Source organism: Gigantopelta aegis, chromosome 11, assembly GCF_016097555.1.
Source record: "Gigantopelta aegis isolate Gae_Host chromosome 11, Gae_host_genome, whole genome shotgun sequence".
In the NCBI taxonomy this organism is placed as follows: Eukaryota; Metazoa; Mollusca; class Gastropoda; order Neomphalida; family Peltospiridae; genus Gigantopelta; species Gigantopelta aegis.
In genome coordinates, this window is record NC_054709.1 from 34,744,403 (window position 1) to 34,760,027 (window position 15,625).

The window sequence follows — 15,625 nt, forward strand, 5'->3', positions numbered from 1 at the left end:
TAATCTATATTTATTACGTACCCTCAAATTATTTTCTGTCAGAAAGCCTACCTATTAAAGAATGTGAATTGTTCATGCACGTGAGGTCAGGGTTTCTGCAAGAGACTACGAAGGGTAAAATTACATGCCCTAAAATCTTGGAAATTAATGGATGTATGTTTCTGAATTTTTCGATATGGATTATCTTAAGAGAACTGTTATTTAAATTTTGTTGAAACATATATGGAACGCAGTGTCCAATTTCAGACGTTTTTAAACTCCTAGCTACCTGTTAAAATGTAGTCCTTCCCAGCGTCCATTTGTTTTTTGTCAGTCATTTCAGTTTGCATTGACATAAGAATGAAAATAAATTTGTTCCCTGATGAAAAGAACTATAGTAGAAATTTCAGGGCTCGAACGTAAGAATTTGTATCCTATAGCAAGTTTTAAAAGAATTGCCATAGGTGATGAAACAGCCCACCGATGGCAATTTTGAATCTGCATATATGGATTTTTTTTTTTTAAAGTGACATTTGCAGCAAATAAACATGACTGAGAGGTTATTTTATTGTATGTAGACATTATATCAAATGTTAAATATTGGCAGATAATGTACACCAGGTGTATACATTTCGCCATTGTTGAGGAGCTTTACCGACGGCACAAAAGTTCTGTCAGTGATGCTCTCTACCTATAGCAATATATATCTAAAAAACAACGGCAATTTAAGTTCGTTCCATAAATTTATTTTTGATATTCCTTATTTTTATTTTTCTTCTGCAGTACAACCTCACATGAATGCTGATGGGACCATGTACCGTTACGACCCAGCCCAGCCGCCACCCTGGCTGATGGGGGGAAATCTGGCCGTACCGCCACAGAACATGCAGGCCTTCCCAGCCTGCCCACAGCATCAGTACCCTGGGGTAGGTATTGCTACACTACTGTACACAGGCCCAGTGGGAGTGGGGTGGGGACACAATGTCTAATGGGTGTGTGTGTGTGTGTCACAGCCTCTAGTGAGGGGCACAAGCCAGATTTTTTTCTTTATTAGTCCCCTACCGGTCCAACCAGAAGGGACTATAGGTTTCATCTCCATCCTGTCTGTCTGTCCATCTGTCCGTCTGTCTGTCCCAAATATAGTTTTTCTGGAAATGTTTTTTAGAATGCTTTGAGAAATTGAGCTGAAATTTTGTGTATAGTTTTATCATGTACTGTTACATATCAAGTTTGACTTTCGTGGTAGTTTACCCATTTTTGACGGAGTTATGGCCCTTAAACTTTTGTTTTCCAGACTTTTTTCCCCCGAAGGCCTTGAGTTATTGAGGTGAAATTTTGTATATAGCTTTATCATGTACTGTTACTGATCAACTTTAACTTTCATGGCGATTTACCCACTTTTCAGAGATATGGCCCTTGAATTTAGGAGATACGAAAAATTGTTAGACTCAGTAGGGCACATGTGTTGTTTTATAGTACTTGCAGAAAGCTTGTTAATATAGAGTAGGACCAAAAAATGTACATTTTCGTTCTCAAGTGCAGTGTTTCTGCCAGAGGGTAAAACGGGTATGGCACCGTATCCAAATTTTTGGCAGATTAAAAAAAAATTTAAGTGAACTTTTTGACAAAATTAATTATTTTTATCATTACTGTATGCTTAAATTAACCCTAACCCTAAACTTAACCCATTTTTTTTTCTGGGGGAAGGTGGTGGCATTCAATTCCATAGCGCCATACCCAGAATGTCTTTCTGGCAGAAAAACTGAAGTGGGGTGACACATGGGTAATACGCAAGACATTACAGTACAGCACTGACTAATTATGGTAGGCTGACCTGATTGTTTCACTTTAGACAGAACCCTCTTTGATTGTAACTGCTCAGGTGTTATAACATATTCCACAAACTTTCCCTTCCTCGGACAGATAAGGCTGATATAGACTGGATGCGGCATATGTGTGCGGTGCGGCTAAAAACTAAAAGAAAAAAATACAATAGTTTCATTCTCAAGAGCTATAGATTGGATGAGTGAGATGTGTGCGTCTGCAAAATGCATGCGTGCAGCTGGAACAGACGTGTATGTCCTAAACAGAAGCTGTAGATGCAACAGTCGGACCGCATGCAGGTGTCTATATGAGCCTTAAGCAGCCTGTGCATCCAGGGGACAATATTTCAAAATCTTAGGTAACCAGAAGTCTGGTAAAATTATCTGTACCTGGGTAACCGATTGTTAATTCACATGAACTATATTTACTTGAGCTGTCTGTGGGTTAGAGTTTGAATATTAACCACAGTTTGTTTTGGATTCGAACTATGATTAATATTCCAATATGTAGTGATTTTAGTTGTTGGTATCAAAAGGTCAAATATCATATTAGCTATCACAAAAACTGTCAGTTCCTCAAAGTGACTGAGATGTTCTTTCAAGCAAAGACACTCCAAGACAACTACTTATTCAACACGCAATTCCCAGGTAAACTCCACATGAAAAAAACTAAAAACTAAATCGTCCATTGCTTTTATTATAGAATGTTCCTTGGTGTTTGTTATTACTTCTGGCCAGTGCAGTGTGCAACATGGCAGGAAGTATGAATTTGTGAATGTACTGCATGTGGTATTCAGTGTGCAACATGGCAGGGAGTATGAATTTGTGAATGTACTGCATGTGGTATTCAGTGTGTAACAACCCCTGCAATTAAGAAAATGACCACGTCTAAAAAACACCCCACCCCATACCATTGATAAAACCACCCTGAATATAGACCACGGCAAGAATGTGCCGTGGAGACTTGAAAACTCCATGGCATTGCTGATAGCCTTGGGTAATTGCAGGGTTTGTGCGACCATATCAAATCATTTGTGAGATCTTCTCACCTGCAGTATCCAAAAGTTTCTGAGCGAACCCAGGCAATAATAACACATCCATTGAGGAAACGGGGGCAGGATGTAGCCCAGTGGTAAAGCGTTCGCTTGATGTGCGGTCGGTCTGGGATCGATCCCCGTCGATGGACCCATTGAGCTATTTCTTGCTCCAGCCAGTGCATCATGACTGGTATATCAAAGGCTGTGGTATGTGTTTTCCTGTCTGTGGAATGATGCATATAAAAGATCCTTTGCAGCTAATCGAAAAGAGTAGTGCATGAAGTGGCGACAGCGGGTTTCCTCTCAGTACCTATGTGGTCCTTAACCATATGTCCAACGCCATATTACTGTAAATAAAATGTGTTGAGTGTGTCATTAAATAAAATATTTCCTTCTATTCAGGAAACATTTGTAATGCAGGTTTTAGATGTGTTAAATAGTAGTTTGCTAATCAATTTATATGTAAGTTGATTTGAAAGTGTCCCTAATTAAATTTAAAAAATAAAATAAATGTACTTTGACAACCCGCACCCGCAGTGTAAACTGGTAAATTTCACAAGGCACATAAACATGATACGAAATGTTAGCAAGTTTAATATTCTATTTATTACCCATTATTCGATTTCAATTCCTGTAAGGTTGTAATGCACACCTTGAACCATTACTGAATCGGTATGAAATCAAATTAAGGTGCACTTGGGCAAAGGACTGAAAAGTCATGACAATCTAAAATTATTTCACTCTATATAAATGTGATATGAAATGGAAGCTTGTTTAATATCCTATAATGTTTAATGTCCTATGATGTATAATATCCTATGATGTTTAATATGCTATAATGTTTAATATTCTGTAATGTTTAATATCCTGTAATGTTTAATCTCCTGTAATGTTCTGTAATGTTTAATATCCTATAATGTTTAATATTCTATGATGTTGCTGTGTTACCCAGGATCAGCACGAGTTGTGCCAGCGGTTCCCGTCTATGACGATGTCTGGTCAGTCGCCCGACATGATGGCCGAAATGCTGCCACCCACTCCGCAGGGCTCGCAGATGTTACCAGGCAACCAGCCCATGTATAATCAAAATCCTCACCCATACCTGCAGGTTAGTACTGTTTAATTGACACTTTGTTTATGCTCGCTTTTTAGGGACAGGACGTACCCCATTGGGCTATTTCTCAATCCAGCATCACAACTGGTACATCAAAGGCTGTGGTATATGCTATCCTGTCTGTTGGATGGTGCATATAAAACATGTAGCGGGTTTCCTCTCTAAGACTAAATGTCAAAATTACCAAATATTTGATATCCAGTAGCCTATGATTAATAAATCAATGTGCTCTACTGGTGTCGTTGAATAAAACAAACTTTAAACAAAACAAATTTTTGCTCTGGTTTTTTTTCTAAATCTATTTTGTGAGGAGATTTGGGTGGGGGGGGAGGTGAATCAGTTTTTCTGGTTGTCAAATTGTTTGTAGTGGCACAGACTGGATTTTATCTCCCAATAAATTTGCATGTACTAAAAAATATATATTAGGGGGAAAAGCTATAGATTGAACTACTACAAATATTATAATGAATGAATGTTGAACGACAATCCCAGGACAGTAATACACAGGACAGTAATACACATCGGCCATTGGGTGTCAGAAAAGGTAGGTATATGGAAAGTTTGTTTTGTTTGGTGACACCTCTAGAGCACATTGATTTATTCATCATCAGCTAATGGATGTCGAACACATGGTAATTTTTTACATAGTCTTAGAGAGGAAACCCGCTACATTTTTTCCATTAGTAGCAAGGGATCTTTTATATGCACCATCCCACAGACAGGATAGCACATACCACAGCCTTTGGTATACCAGTTGTGATGCACTGGCTAGAGCGAGAAGTAAGGACATTGTATATGGAATCAAATATTATAAGACTCCCATCATATGTAGTCAAGTGGGATAGAAAAAGTATACCTGAGGTGGTGGAAATTTCAACCTGGGACACGGTTTGCCAAGTCCCAGGATCGAAACTTCCACTACTGATAAACTATTATTTTACTCAAGACAAAGATGGCTGAAAAGGTAATTGTTTTAGGTGACCATTTTATAATAGATAAAACTACAGTATCATATTTGCTGTGTTTGTTTCACACGCTAAATAAAAGTTAACACTACAAATTAATGAGATAGCTTTTATAATGAAGGTTTTAATAATAAAATATTGATATAAAACTATTGTCAGATGACCTAAAAAAAAAAACCCACAACTTGCATTAATATAGTATCATATATTACCAACACCGTAATACTCCCCATGTTAAACTAGAGTTCGTAGGAGTCTTTAAATTTATTGAAAGTCTTTGAATTTGAAAAAATTATTTTTAGGTCTTTAAAAATCTTTGAATTGTAATAAAAGTCTTTAAAAGTCTTTAAATTGTAATAAAAGTCTTTGAAAGTCTTTGAATTGTAATAAAAGTCTTTAAAAGTCTTTAAATTCTCACAAATCATAGCCAAAGCAAGGATGATATCTTTTACAGCTGCATACATTTGATATTTTCCACTTACAAGGTTTAATCTGTCATGATGTATGTAAAAAAGGTAAATTTTTTGCCATGGACAGCGACGTAAATGAACTGATTTGGTATTTTTATCGCATTTTGTTGTCTTTGACCGTTGTATAAAAAGTCTTTGAATTTGTTTGGTTTTAAGGCTATGACCCTGTAAATGCTGTGACATTATAGTATATGAAGGATAGAGATACAGTCATCTCCACTTATTTGCATATCGGTTTATAGCATAATTCGGTTAATCGACTATTTTCACCCAACACGGAACCATTTGCCCTTATAACACTACAAAACATCCGGTTAATTGCACAGACTACAGGCTATATATCGGTTATTTGCACATAAAAATAACGATTTTTAATTTTTTGTGTGCTAAATTGATGTCACAAATGACTGAGAAAGTCAATCAAACTTTGGCAAAACAACTCAAATAAATCACCGATTAATCTGTTTTGTTTGAGCTCACTGTGTGGTAAGCCGACTGTAATCGGTGTTTACAAAGTCGACGTGTGGCATGCAAATGAGATGGTGTGCACGTTACTACTGGTGAATCACAATACCCGACTACAAGATTTAAGAATGACATAATTAAGTTGAATAAACCTAACACCTAATGTTTTGTTTGCAATATATTGCTGTTAATCAGAGGCCATCTCAATAACATGTAACTCTCCGACTATTATTTTTAGAAGTACTGCCTGTGCGCTTGTACACATGCGCACTCAACTATTGAGGTCCTATTTGATTGACGTGTTCAGGGCAATCATTGTTCTGTATCAATTACGTTATGTCGAGAAGCCTTGTTAGTAATTAAAAGATTACAGATCAATCGTCCTAGGCGGTGATGTTTTTAATAAATGTGACCGAGAAAGGGTTGTTGTTCACTTATTCATTAGATGCAGTGTACGCTATGTCTGTTAAACGCAAAAGAAACGATTTATCACTTGCTGATAAATACGAAGCTGTTAAACTTTTAGATCAAAAAATTTCACAAGCAGAAATAGCCAAAAAAATGGGCTGTTCACAGTCACAGATATGCAGAATTGCTGGCAAATGAGAGGATATTCGCACACGATACAAGTGTAATAAAACGAACCCCGAACGAAAACGGCTACGATCTGGCAAAGCAGAGGATGTGGAGGGCGCCTTGTCAGAATGGTTCGATAGTGCCAGGTCCAGAGATATCCCTGTGTCCGGTCCCATTCTCGCAGAAAAAGCAAAGGATTTGGCGAAACATCTCCATAAAGAAGACTTTAACCCCACCAACGGATGGCTTAGTAGATGGAAAGAAAGACATAACATCGTCTACAAACGACTGCATGGAGAAAAGAAAGACGCAGACCTGGTAGCAGCAGACAAGTGGACACAGACCGTTCTCCCAGATATACTAAAGACATACGAAGCAGACGACATCTACAGCGCTGACGAAACTGGACTGTACTACCGAGCATTACCTGACGGAACATTAACTGCAAAATCGGAGACAGTGAGTGGGAGCAAAAAGGCGATGGACAGGGTGACAGCAATGATAGCCTGCAACATGTCGGGAACTGACAAACGAAAACTTCTCGTCATTGGAAAGAGCAAACAGCCGAGGTGTTTCAGAGGGAAAAAGAGTCTTCCAGTGAAGTACGAAAATAGCCAGAATGCCTGGATGACGTTGGCTATCTTCAACAAGTGGTTGGAGGATTTCAACAAAGATATGTGCCTTCAGCGACGACATGTGGTGTTAATAGTTGACAACTGTCCTGCCCATCCACCAAATGAAAACCTGGGAAACGTAAAGCTGATGTTTTTGCCGCCGAGAACTACGTCTGTAATCCAGCCATGTGATCAGGGGATCATCAGAAACCTAAAAGGCCACTATAGAAGTCAGGTTGTTCACAAGATAATTGACGACATCGACGCCGATGACGAAATGAGCGCGAATGACATTGCTAAAAAGTTAACTTTGTTAGATGCCATCCACATGCTGAGAAAAGCCTGGAACAACGTCACGTCGTCTACAATTGTAAACTGTTTTCGAAAAGGTGGCTTTTTCAAGCCAGATGTTCAGCAACCTGTAGAAAGTGACAACTCTGATGACACCAACTTCGCTGCACCGACTGGACTAACTAACGAGGCATTTCAACAATTCATCTCCCACGACGACACACTGGACTGCCATCAACCACAGACTGACGAAGAAATCTGTGCAGCGTTCACACAACAGGATTCAACATCAACAACGGTAAACAAATCAGATGACAGCGACAACGACGATCACGACTACCTACTGCCCGTCACCAACGGTGAGGTGAAGACAATACTCTGCAGAGTGAGGCGCTTTTTAGAAGAGAATGGGTGTGAGGACTTTGACAGGTTGTACCAGTTAGAAGATTTGTGTGAAACAACATCGGCTGCAAACCGCCGTCAGCTAAAAATGACAGAGTTCATTAACTGGATTCCTTGACATTTCAAATGACACGGACATTGATGTAAATAAAATGTTATATGATTATGTTTGTTTTCTAAAATTAAATGCTACATGTGTTTGTATTAAGTTTTTAACAGAATAAATGTCTATACTGATTTTATTTATTATTTGTTTTACTTAGTATTAATTGTACATATGTAATATGATGGGTTGGAATTTTACTAGGGCGAGCAAAGGGGTGGGTGGGGGGCGAAACATGCTTCCTGGAAAATGTAGCGGAATTTTTTTTACTGGTGGGGGAGGTCGTCAAAACAAACATAACAAAGACCGTCAGTCAATTGTGTTAGAACGGTCATGCATGCAATGCAGACTGCTGGAACTGATAACGACTCACTAGCCGAGCTTAACTTTAATTGCTTAACAATAGCAAAGGGGATCACAAATAATACCAAAGCTTGCCATATCTTTTGGGATGGAAAGAAAACCATATCAGCAAATTAATACAAGTTCACGTAATTCTATGGTAAGGCGCATTCGGTCAATCAACAGCCCGTAATTCCGGAAACTGACGTCATTTTGTAAACACGTGTACCGATGAAACGTGAACTTTTTGATGGTTCTGTTGTTTCAAGTTTATCTCATTAACTACATGGCTAATACACTTTGTTTACACTAGTGGATGGTCAGTATATTTTTTTTAATACACAAAGTTTGTGTTTTTAGAAAACGACGCCCAGTGACAGGCGTTGTTTTTTGGGTTTTTTTTAAAATGATTTCTGGTCTGGCAGATTAAAACAAAAACGTCATGCTTATTATATATATTGATAGATATATATATTTTTTTTAATTTATATATATCCAACTGCATGTGACATGTGTTAACTATAATAGTTCCGGTATGAAGTACCGCATTGTGCTAGACTGTCTCCCATGCCACTTTGTAGTTGGATGGCTGTTACAAAGTGAAAGTCGGTACTCTGTCAGTTAATCGACTAACCCGGTTAATTGCACAAAATCGAGCAGCACCGAGGGTATGCAAATAAGCGGTTTTGACTGTATCTTTCTTTTATATGATAGCTCTGTCCAAGGGTGGTAAAAGCACGTTGAATAAACAGACACTAGTATTCTAAAGGCGAAAAAAGAAATGTTTTATTTAACGAGGCTGGTATTCTAAAAAAAAAAATAATGTGTTGAGTATGTAAGTTTAATTTCTACAAAAGCTCTTTTATTAGTTGCATAACAATGACAACAAACTCTGCACAGTCACTGTAATTTAACATCAAATAGAGTTAAAGGGACATTCCTGAGTTTTCTGCAATTTTAAAGATGTTATCGACTAACAGAGACTTTTTAACAATTGTAATTACATATCAAATATATTTTTCTGCATACAATATTAGTGACTGTATATTAAACATGTTTCTGATCATGCTAATATTTGTACCGGTACTATTTAAATTTCATTTTATTTCCTAAAATTAATTTTTTTCGTATGTACAAAATTATTTGAAGACAGAATCCAGTTTGGGCTTGTTACAAATATTAAGATGACCAGAAACACATTGAATATACAGACACTAATATTCTAGACAAGAAAATATATTTAATATGTAAGTTTAATCGTAGAAATATTTTATTAGTCTGAAACATCTTACAATGCTTTAAAGTCAGGAATGTCCCTTTAAAGCTTACTAAACACAACCAAATCAGAAACTCTCTTTAACAGGACAGCCAGCATCTGCAGACGATTAACATTTCCTAAATATGACTGCTCTTTTTATTTTATTTTCAGCAGTCGTACTACCCGGCCCCAAACTGTAACACTGGACAACCCGTGCGCTACATCTATCAGGTTCCGTATCCAGGGCAGCAGTTGCAGGCCCCAGTGGATGGGCAGGGCCAGACGCAAGCCGTGGCGGGCATGGGACAGTACCAGCAACATTACGTGCATAGTGTGCCGTCGAACTACCCCAACGTTGTGCTTCAGTCGGGACCTTCGGGCGACCTCACCGCCGCCGCGGGCAACCACACCGCCCAGACGGCCGTCTACCCCGGGGCTGTTCACCCCGGCGACGGGAACGTGCAGTCCTACTCTATACAGTATGGCAATTTTAGTCAGAACAGCTGCTACGGACAAAGCCCCTCCCCAGTGTTTTACAGCGTGTCGTCGTCCAACAACCCACAGATGGGCTTCTCGCTGGGTGGGCCGGGCACCCAGCTCCGCGCCACCACCCCGCCCAACCAGGCGGGCCCCGTCGCGGCCCCAAACCCGACAACGTTAAACGTGGGCCAGGCAATGAACTATGGGAGTGGGAGCACGCACGCGGCACATTCGCTGACGTCGCCGCAGTTCGGCTCGTACCCAGTGTATCCTCAGGTCGTGCAGAACCAGCTGAGGCCCGTGAATCAGGTGGTGCATATCCCCGGGGTGCAGTCGCACAGCCCCTCCCAGCATTTCTCTGTGGTGAGGCAGGTCAGTATGCCCGTTGTCGGGCTGCAGGGCCCCCCACAGGGCACAGCCCTGGGTCCTCCGCAACCCATGGGCATGAAAGGCTACACAGTGCATGGTTGTGTTCAAAAACAGTCGGTGGAGCCCGGGAAGGAAGGCACAGCAATAATGCCAGCAATCTCGCACGTTCCCGGGTCTAGTCCTGTCACCGGACCGGCTATACGGACGCCACAACAGATAGGATCAAGTGAGTGGCATTTAAAAAAAAAAAAATTATTTGTTTATTTATTCATTTTATTAATTTATTCAGTATTTATTTATTTATTCACTTTATTCATTTATGTTGTGTAATATGATTTAAGCAGTAATTATTAACCCAGTGGGCACTTGTAACCTGTGGAATAAAAATCTTAATTTCTCACTGAGAAATTATTACGCATTCACAATGATATATGGACACCACAACAGATAGGAACAAGTGAATGGGATTTCTTCATTTTTGGGTGTTTTTTGTTTGTTTTGTATTATACGATTTAAGTAGTATTTATTAACCCATTGGGCACTCATAACCGGGGTTCCAAATAAAAATCTTAATTTCTCAATGAAAAATGATTAAGCATTGGTTTAACATAACAAGGGATGATTTGATGCTTACATACCAATGGTTATGCTTTTTAGGTGCATCCATTTTTATTTACATTATATGCTGTTTTATGGACAATATTGGAGCTGCAATGTCTTTACTGTTATTTGCCCCTTTCTGTGAAAATAGCCCTTATATCCTTCAGTGTTTTGGCTGCTCCATTTAAGTGTGGCGGCCCACCCTACTATTTCATTTTGCTGCCCTCCTCTTTATTTTCCTACACCTTAAGTTACTATATTTTATAGCACCCATCTCCGCTATTTCAAGCGTAGTGATGTAGAATGAACCAGTCTATCAATCGGTCTTCCGAAAGCCTCGATGTTTTCTGATTGGGTACGGCCTTGAACTTGACTTTACCAATATGTGTACTGCCCTCAGTGGCGTCGTGGTTAGATCATCGGTCTACAGGCTGGTAGGTACTGGGTTCGGATCCCAATCGAGGCATGGGATTTTTAATCCAGAGTGAGTGAGTGCTCCGCAAGGCTCAATGGGTAGGTGTAAACCACTTGCACCGACCAATGATGCATAACTGATTCAACAAAGGCCATTGTTTGTGCTATCCTGCCTGTGGGAAGTGCAAATAAAAGATCCCTTGCTGCCTGTCATAATAGAATTGCCTATGTGGCGACAGAGGGTTTCCTCATAAAAATAGCGTCAGAATGACCATATGTTAGCCATTGATAAGATAAAAAATCAATGTGCTCTAGTGGCGTCGTTAAATTTAAAAAATTTAAAAACCCAAATTACCAAAATGTCGAAAAACATGTTCGGAAACCAGGTCGGTGGATTTAAAGGGACTATTCTAAAATAGACAGTTAATTAATTTATTCACCTGTGGCATATTCAGGTTAGGAATGGAACTATTAATTATGGATCACAAAAATTGCAGTTTCAGGCCCACAGTTCAATGCACCGTTTTTCAATTTGTGTACCGTAGCTTATTTAGATTTTTTATTTTAAATTCTTTTTATTATTATTCTTTTTGTTTAAATGGTACATGTATAACTATTTCAGCACCTTGCTGGTAATCCCAATGACTGGTAAAGTAATGCAACCAATCACAGCGCTCGATACTGTAAACCTGGTATGCATGCATGGACGACGGTTACCCTAGGTCCTGTTCGGAGCCTTCACCGAACTCACAAATTTATGGCATGATAAAAATGCTTCTTGTATTTTTTTTCTAGTCAAGATATAATTTTATAATTAAAATTATTTTGCAAATAACCATTAAAAATAGTGTCTTTCTCTTAAAATAGTTTATCAAAATGTATGTATGATAGCCGGCGTTTATCAAAATGTGTGTATGATAGCTGGCGTTTATCAAAATGTATGTATGATAGCCGGCGTTTATCAAAATGTGTGTATGATAGCCGGCGTTTATCAAAATGTGTGTATGATAGCCGGCGTTTATCAAAATGTGTGTATGATAGCCGGCGTTTATCAAAATGTGTGTATGATAGCCAGCGTTAATCAAAATGTGTGTATGATAGCCGGCGTTTATCAAAATGTATGTATGATAGCCGACATTTTTTATCAAAATGTGTGTATGATAGCCGGCGTGCATTTTACAGTGCTCGCTTGATGCGCAATCGATCTAGGATCGTTTCCCATCGGTGGGCCCATTGGGCTATTTCTCATTCAATCAGTGCTCCACAACTGGTGTAACAAAGGCCGTACTATCCTGTCTGTGGGATGGTGCATATAAAAGATCCCTTGTTGCTAATCGGAAAGAGTAGCCCATGGAGTGGCGACAGCGCATTTCTTCTCTGAAGGGGGTGGGATGTAGCCCAGTGGTAAAATGTTTGCTTGATGTGCGGTCAGTCAAGGATCGATCCCTGTCGGTGGACCCATTGGGCTATCTGTAGGATGGTGCATATAAAAGATCCCTTGCTGCTAATTGCAAAGAGTAGCCCATGAAGTGGCGACAGCATGTTTCTTCTCTTAATATCTGTGTGGTCCTTAACCATATGTCTAACGCCATATAACCATAAATAAAATGTGTTGTGTGCATCGTTAAATAAAACATATCTTCCTTCCTGTACTACTTAAAGTACTTGAGGGAAAGTATCGCGAATAAATCGAACAGTATTTTAAAATGTTCAACAGTAGTTGCTGATCAGTTTTCAGTTGACTTGAAATATCGCTAATAAAGATTTTGAAAACAAAATATTCCCTGCTTACTGGTTAACAGCAAGGAGTCTTATTTGTTTTCTTCACGTTAAATAGGATAGCACATACCTTGGCTCTTTTGATAAACCACTTATGAACAACTGGTTGGAACAGGAAAAAACAATGGGGTCACAAAAGATGAAGTCAAATCTACTGTCCAGGGCCCATATTTTCAAAGCCATCTTAATGCTACGAAATAGTAAAAGTATCATAAAACTAAGACTTGACTATTGCATGTGCTATAGTGACATCATAGCTTACGACGGTTTACGATGGTGAATACACTCCCTGGCTAAGTTAGCTGTTGCCAGGTTTCACTGAATGAACCGTTTGTATTGTTTTCAGATGACGTTCGAATGATGAACACCGCCGGTTACCGCCCTCAGCAGCTGCAGACCCTACAGTTCTCTGTTCCCCCAGTCACTCCTCCACATCCACAGCCCCTAGCTACTAGGTAATGCACAGAGATTATTATACGAGCATGTGTGTCGGGTAGATTTTACGAAACCAGTGCCGGGATTCTTGTATTGCCCGAGCGAGAGTGAGTGTCATTTGTTTACAAGCCAACAAGACCTGTATATATACAATGGGTCTTTTGTTTACAAGCCAACAAGACCTGTATATATATATACAATGGGTCTTTTGTTTACAAGCCAACAAGACCTGTAAATACAATGGGTCTTTTGTTTACAAGCCAACAAGACCTGTATATACAATGGATCATTTGTTTATAAGCCAACAAGACCTGTATATACAATGGTTCTTTTGTTTACAAGCCAACAAGACCTGTATATACAATGGGTCTTTTGTTTACAAGCTAAGAAGACCTGTATATACAATGGGTCATTTGTTTACAAGCCAACAAGACCTATATATACAATGGGTCTTTTGTTTACAAGCCAACAATACCTATATATACAATGGGTCATTTGTTTACAAGCCAACAATACCTGTATATACAATGGGTCTTTTGTTTACAAGCCAACAATACCTATATATACAATGGGTCATTTGTTTACAAGCCAACAATACCTGTATATACAGGTCTTATTGGCTTGTAAACAAACGGGCCATTGACTGCAAAACAATATTAGCTTGGTTAATAATGGTAAACTTCCAATGAGTTTATGACATGGATATTGTCGGTAAGTTATAGGATAAATAGAGGTTATTACCAGAGTGTTTTTCAGTATCAACAATATCATATATTAGGAATAAAAATTGTATTATGCGAGCCTCTGGCAAGTATAATACATTATTTTTATTCCTAATATATGATATTGACGATACCGAAATACACGAGGGTAATAATCTCTTTATCATATAAGCTCAAGCTTAATACAACATGTTTTTCTAAACTGTACACGCAACTTTAATTCCAATCCGCCATTACTAGATATTCAAATGATGTAAAAATATGTGGCGTGGTGTATTTTTGAATGAAAATGATGTCAAACTCGAATGACATCATTTTGGATGTCTTTACAACAAAATAAAGTTATGCCTTACGTTTTTTGTTTTCTGAACGCTGGACAACTTTCAGTGTCAAATTGCCATTGAAATGTTTTTATTTGATGACTATGAATGCCTATGTCAATCATGGAGTGTCACCCAAGTACGTTTGCTTAAATGTCAATAAACCTAATGCAGAGACCTCGACTAATTTACATCTAATTTGCAAAGTTATCAAATTCTTAAAGTATGTGATCTGAAAAATATCACATACTTTGATTGCACTGAAAATGTAAGATATTATATGATAAATAATGTTATAACATGGTGAAGCAGCATGTGTTTGTATTTTGCATTAATAAATGTTACAGTATGGTCATGTGCCTTTTTGCATTTACTTGACATTGTTTGCATCTTGTATTAGTAAATGACGTTAAAGTATGGTGAGGTGTGCTTGCTAATTAATTGACGCTACAGTAACGCTGTTGTGATTGTAACTTGCAGCAGTACATGATTGACCAATGTAAGATACAAAGACAACTGTACTGAATCTAAATTGCTAGGATCATTTATTAGATGAATAGCACAATAAGACATTTGTATTATTTCCTAATGCTTCATTGTATCTTTATTAATGTTTTTTGTTTTCTTGCAGAAAATAATCCATTTGTGAAGACGGAACAATATCATCATTCAGATCACCCATCACCTTCATGCCATGGTGCAGATTGTTACAGATGTCACTTCAGACATCGTAAGACCCTGTGATGTCACTTCAGACATCGTAAGACCCTGTGATGTCACTTGGGACACTGTCGGACCTTGTGATGTCACTTCGAACACTGTCGGACCCTGTGATGTCACTTCGGACACTGTTGGACCCTGTGATGTAACTTCGGACACTGCCGGACCCTGTGATGTCACTTCGGACATCATAAGACCCTGGGATGTCACTTGGGACACTGTCGGACCCTGTGATGTCACAAGGGACACTGCCGGACCCTGTGATGTCACTTGGGACACTGTCGGACCCTGTGATGTCACTTCAGACATCGTAAGACCCGGTGATGTCACTTGGGACATTCTCGAAT

The 15,625-nt window shown here is 38.9% G+C and overlaps 1 protein-coding gene across 5 annotated transcripts in view; it reads left to right on the top strand.

The window, feature by feature from the left end:
• LOC121385309 (cAMP-regulated phosphoprotein 21-like) overlaps positions 1-15,325 on the top strand; it is a 68,213-nt gene extending 52,888 nt beyond the window's left edge. For 3 of the 5 annotated variants that reach the window (XM_041515938.1, XM_041515935.1, XM_041515934.1), the window contains 5 exons: positions 763-905; positions 3,792-3,947; positions 9,611-10,514; positions 13,428-13,536; positions 15,190-15,325. In XM_041515938.1, coding sequence (XP_041371872.1) covers positions 763-905; positions 3,792-3,947; positions 9,611-10,514; positions 13,428-13,536; positions 15,190-15,196 — 1,319 coding nt within the window. In that variant the 3' untranslated portion in view covers positions 15,197-15,325. Of the gene's footprint in view, positions 1-762; positions 906-3,791; positions 3,948-9,610; positions 10,515-11,924; positions 12,578-13,427; positions 13,537-15,189 lie in introns of those variants that run through there. The other 2 variants (XM_041515936.1, XM_041515937.1) reach the window with 2 other exon arrangements.
• Positions 15,326-15,625: the final 300 nt, after the last annotated feature.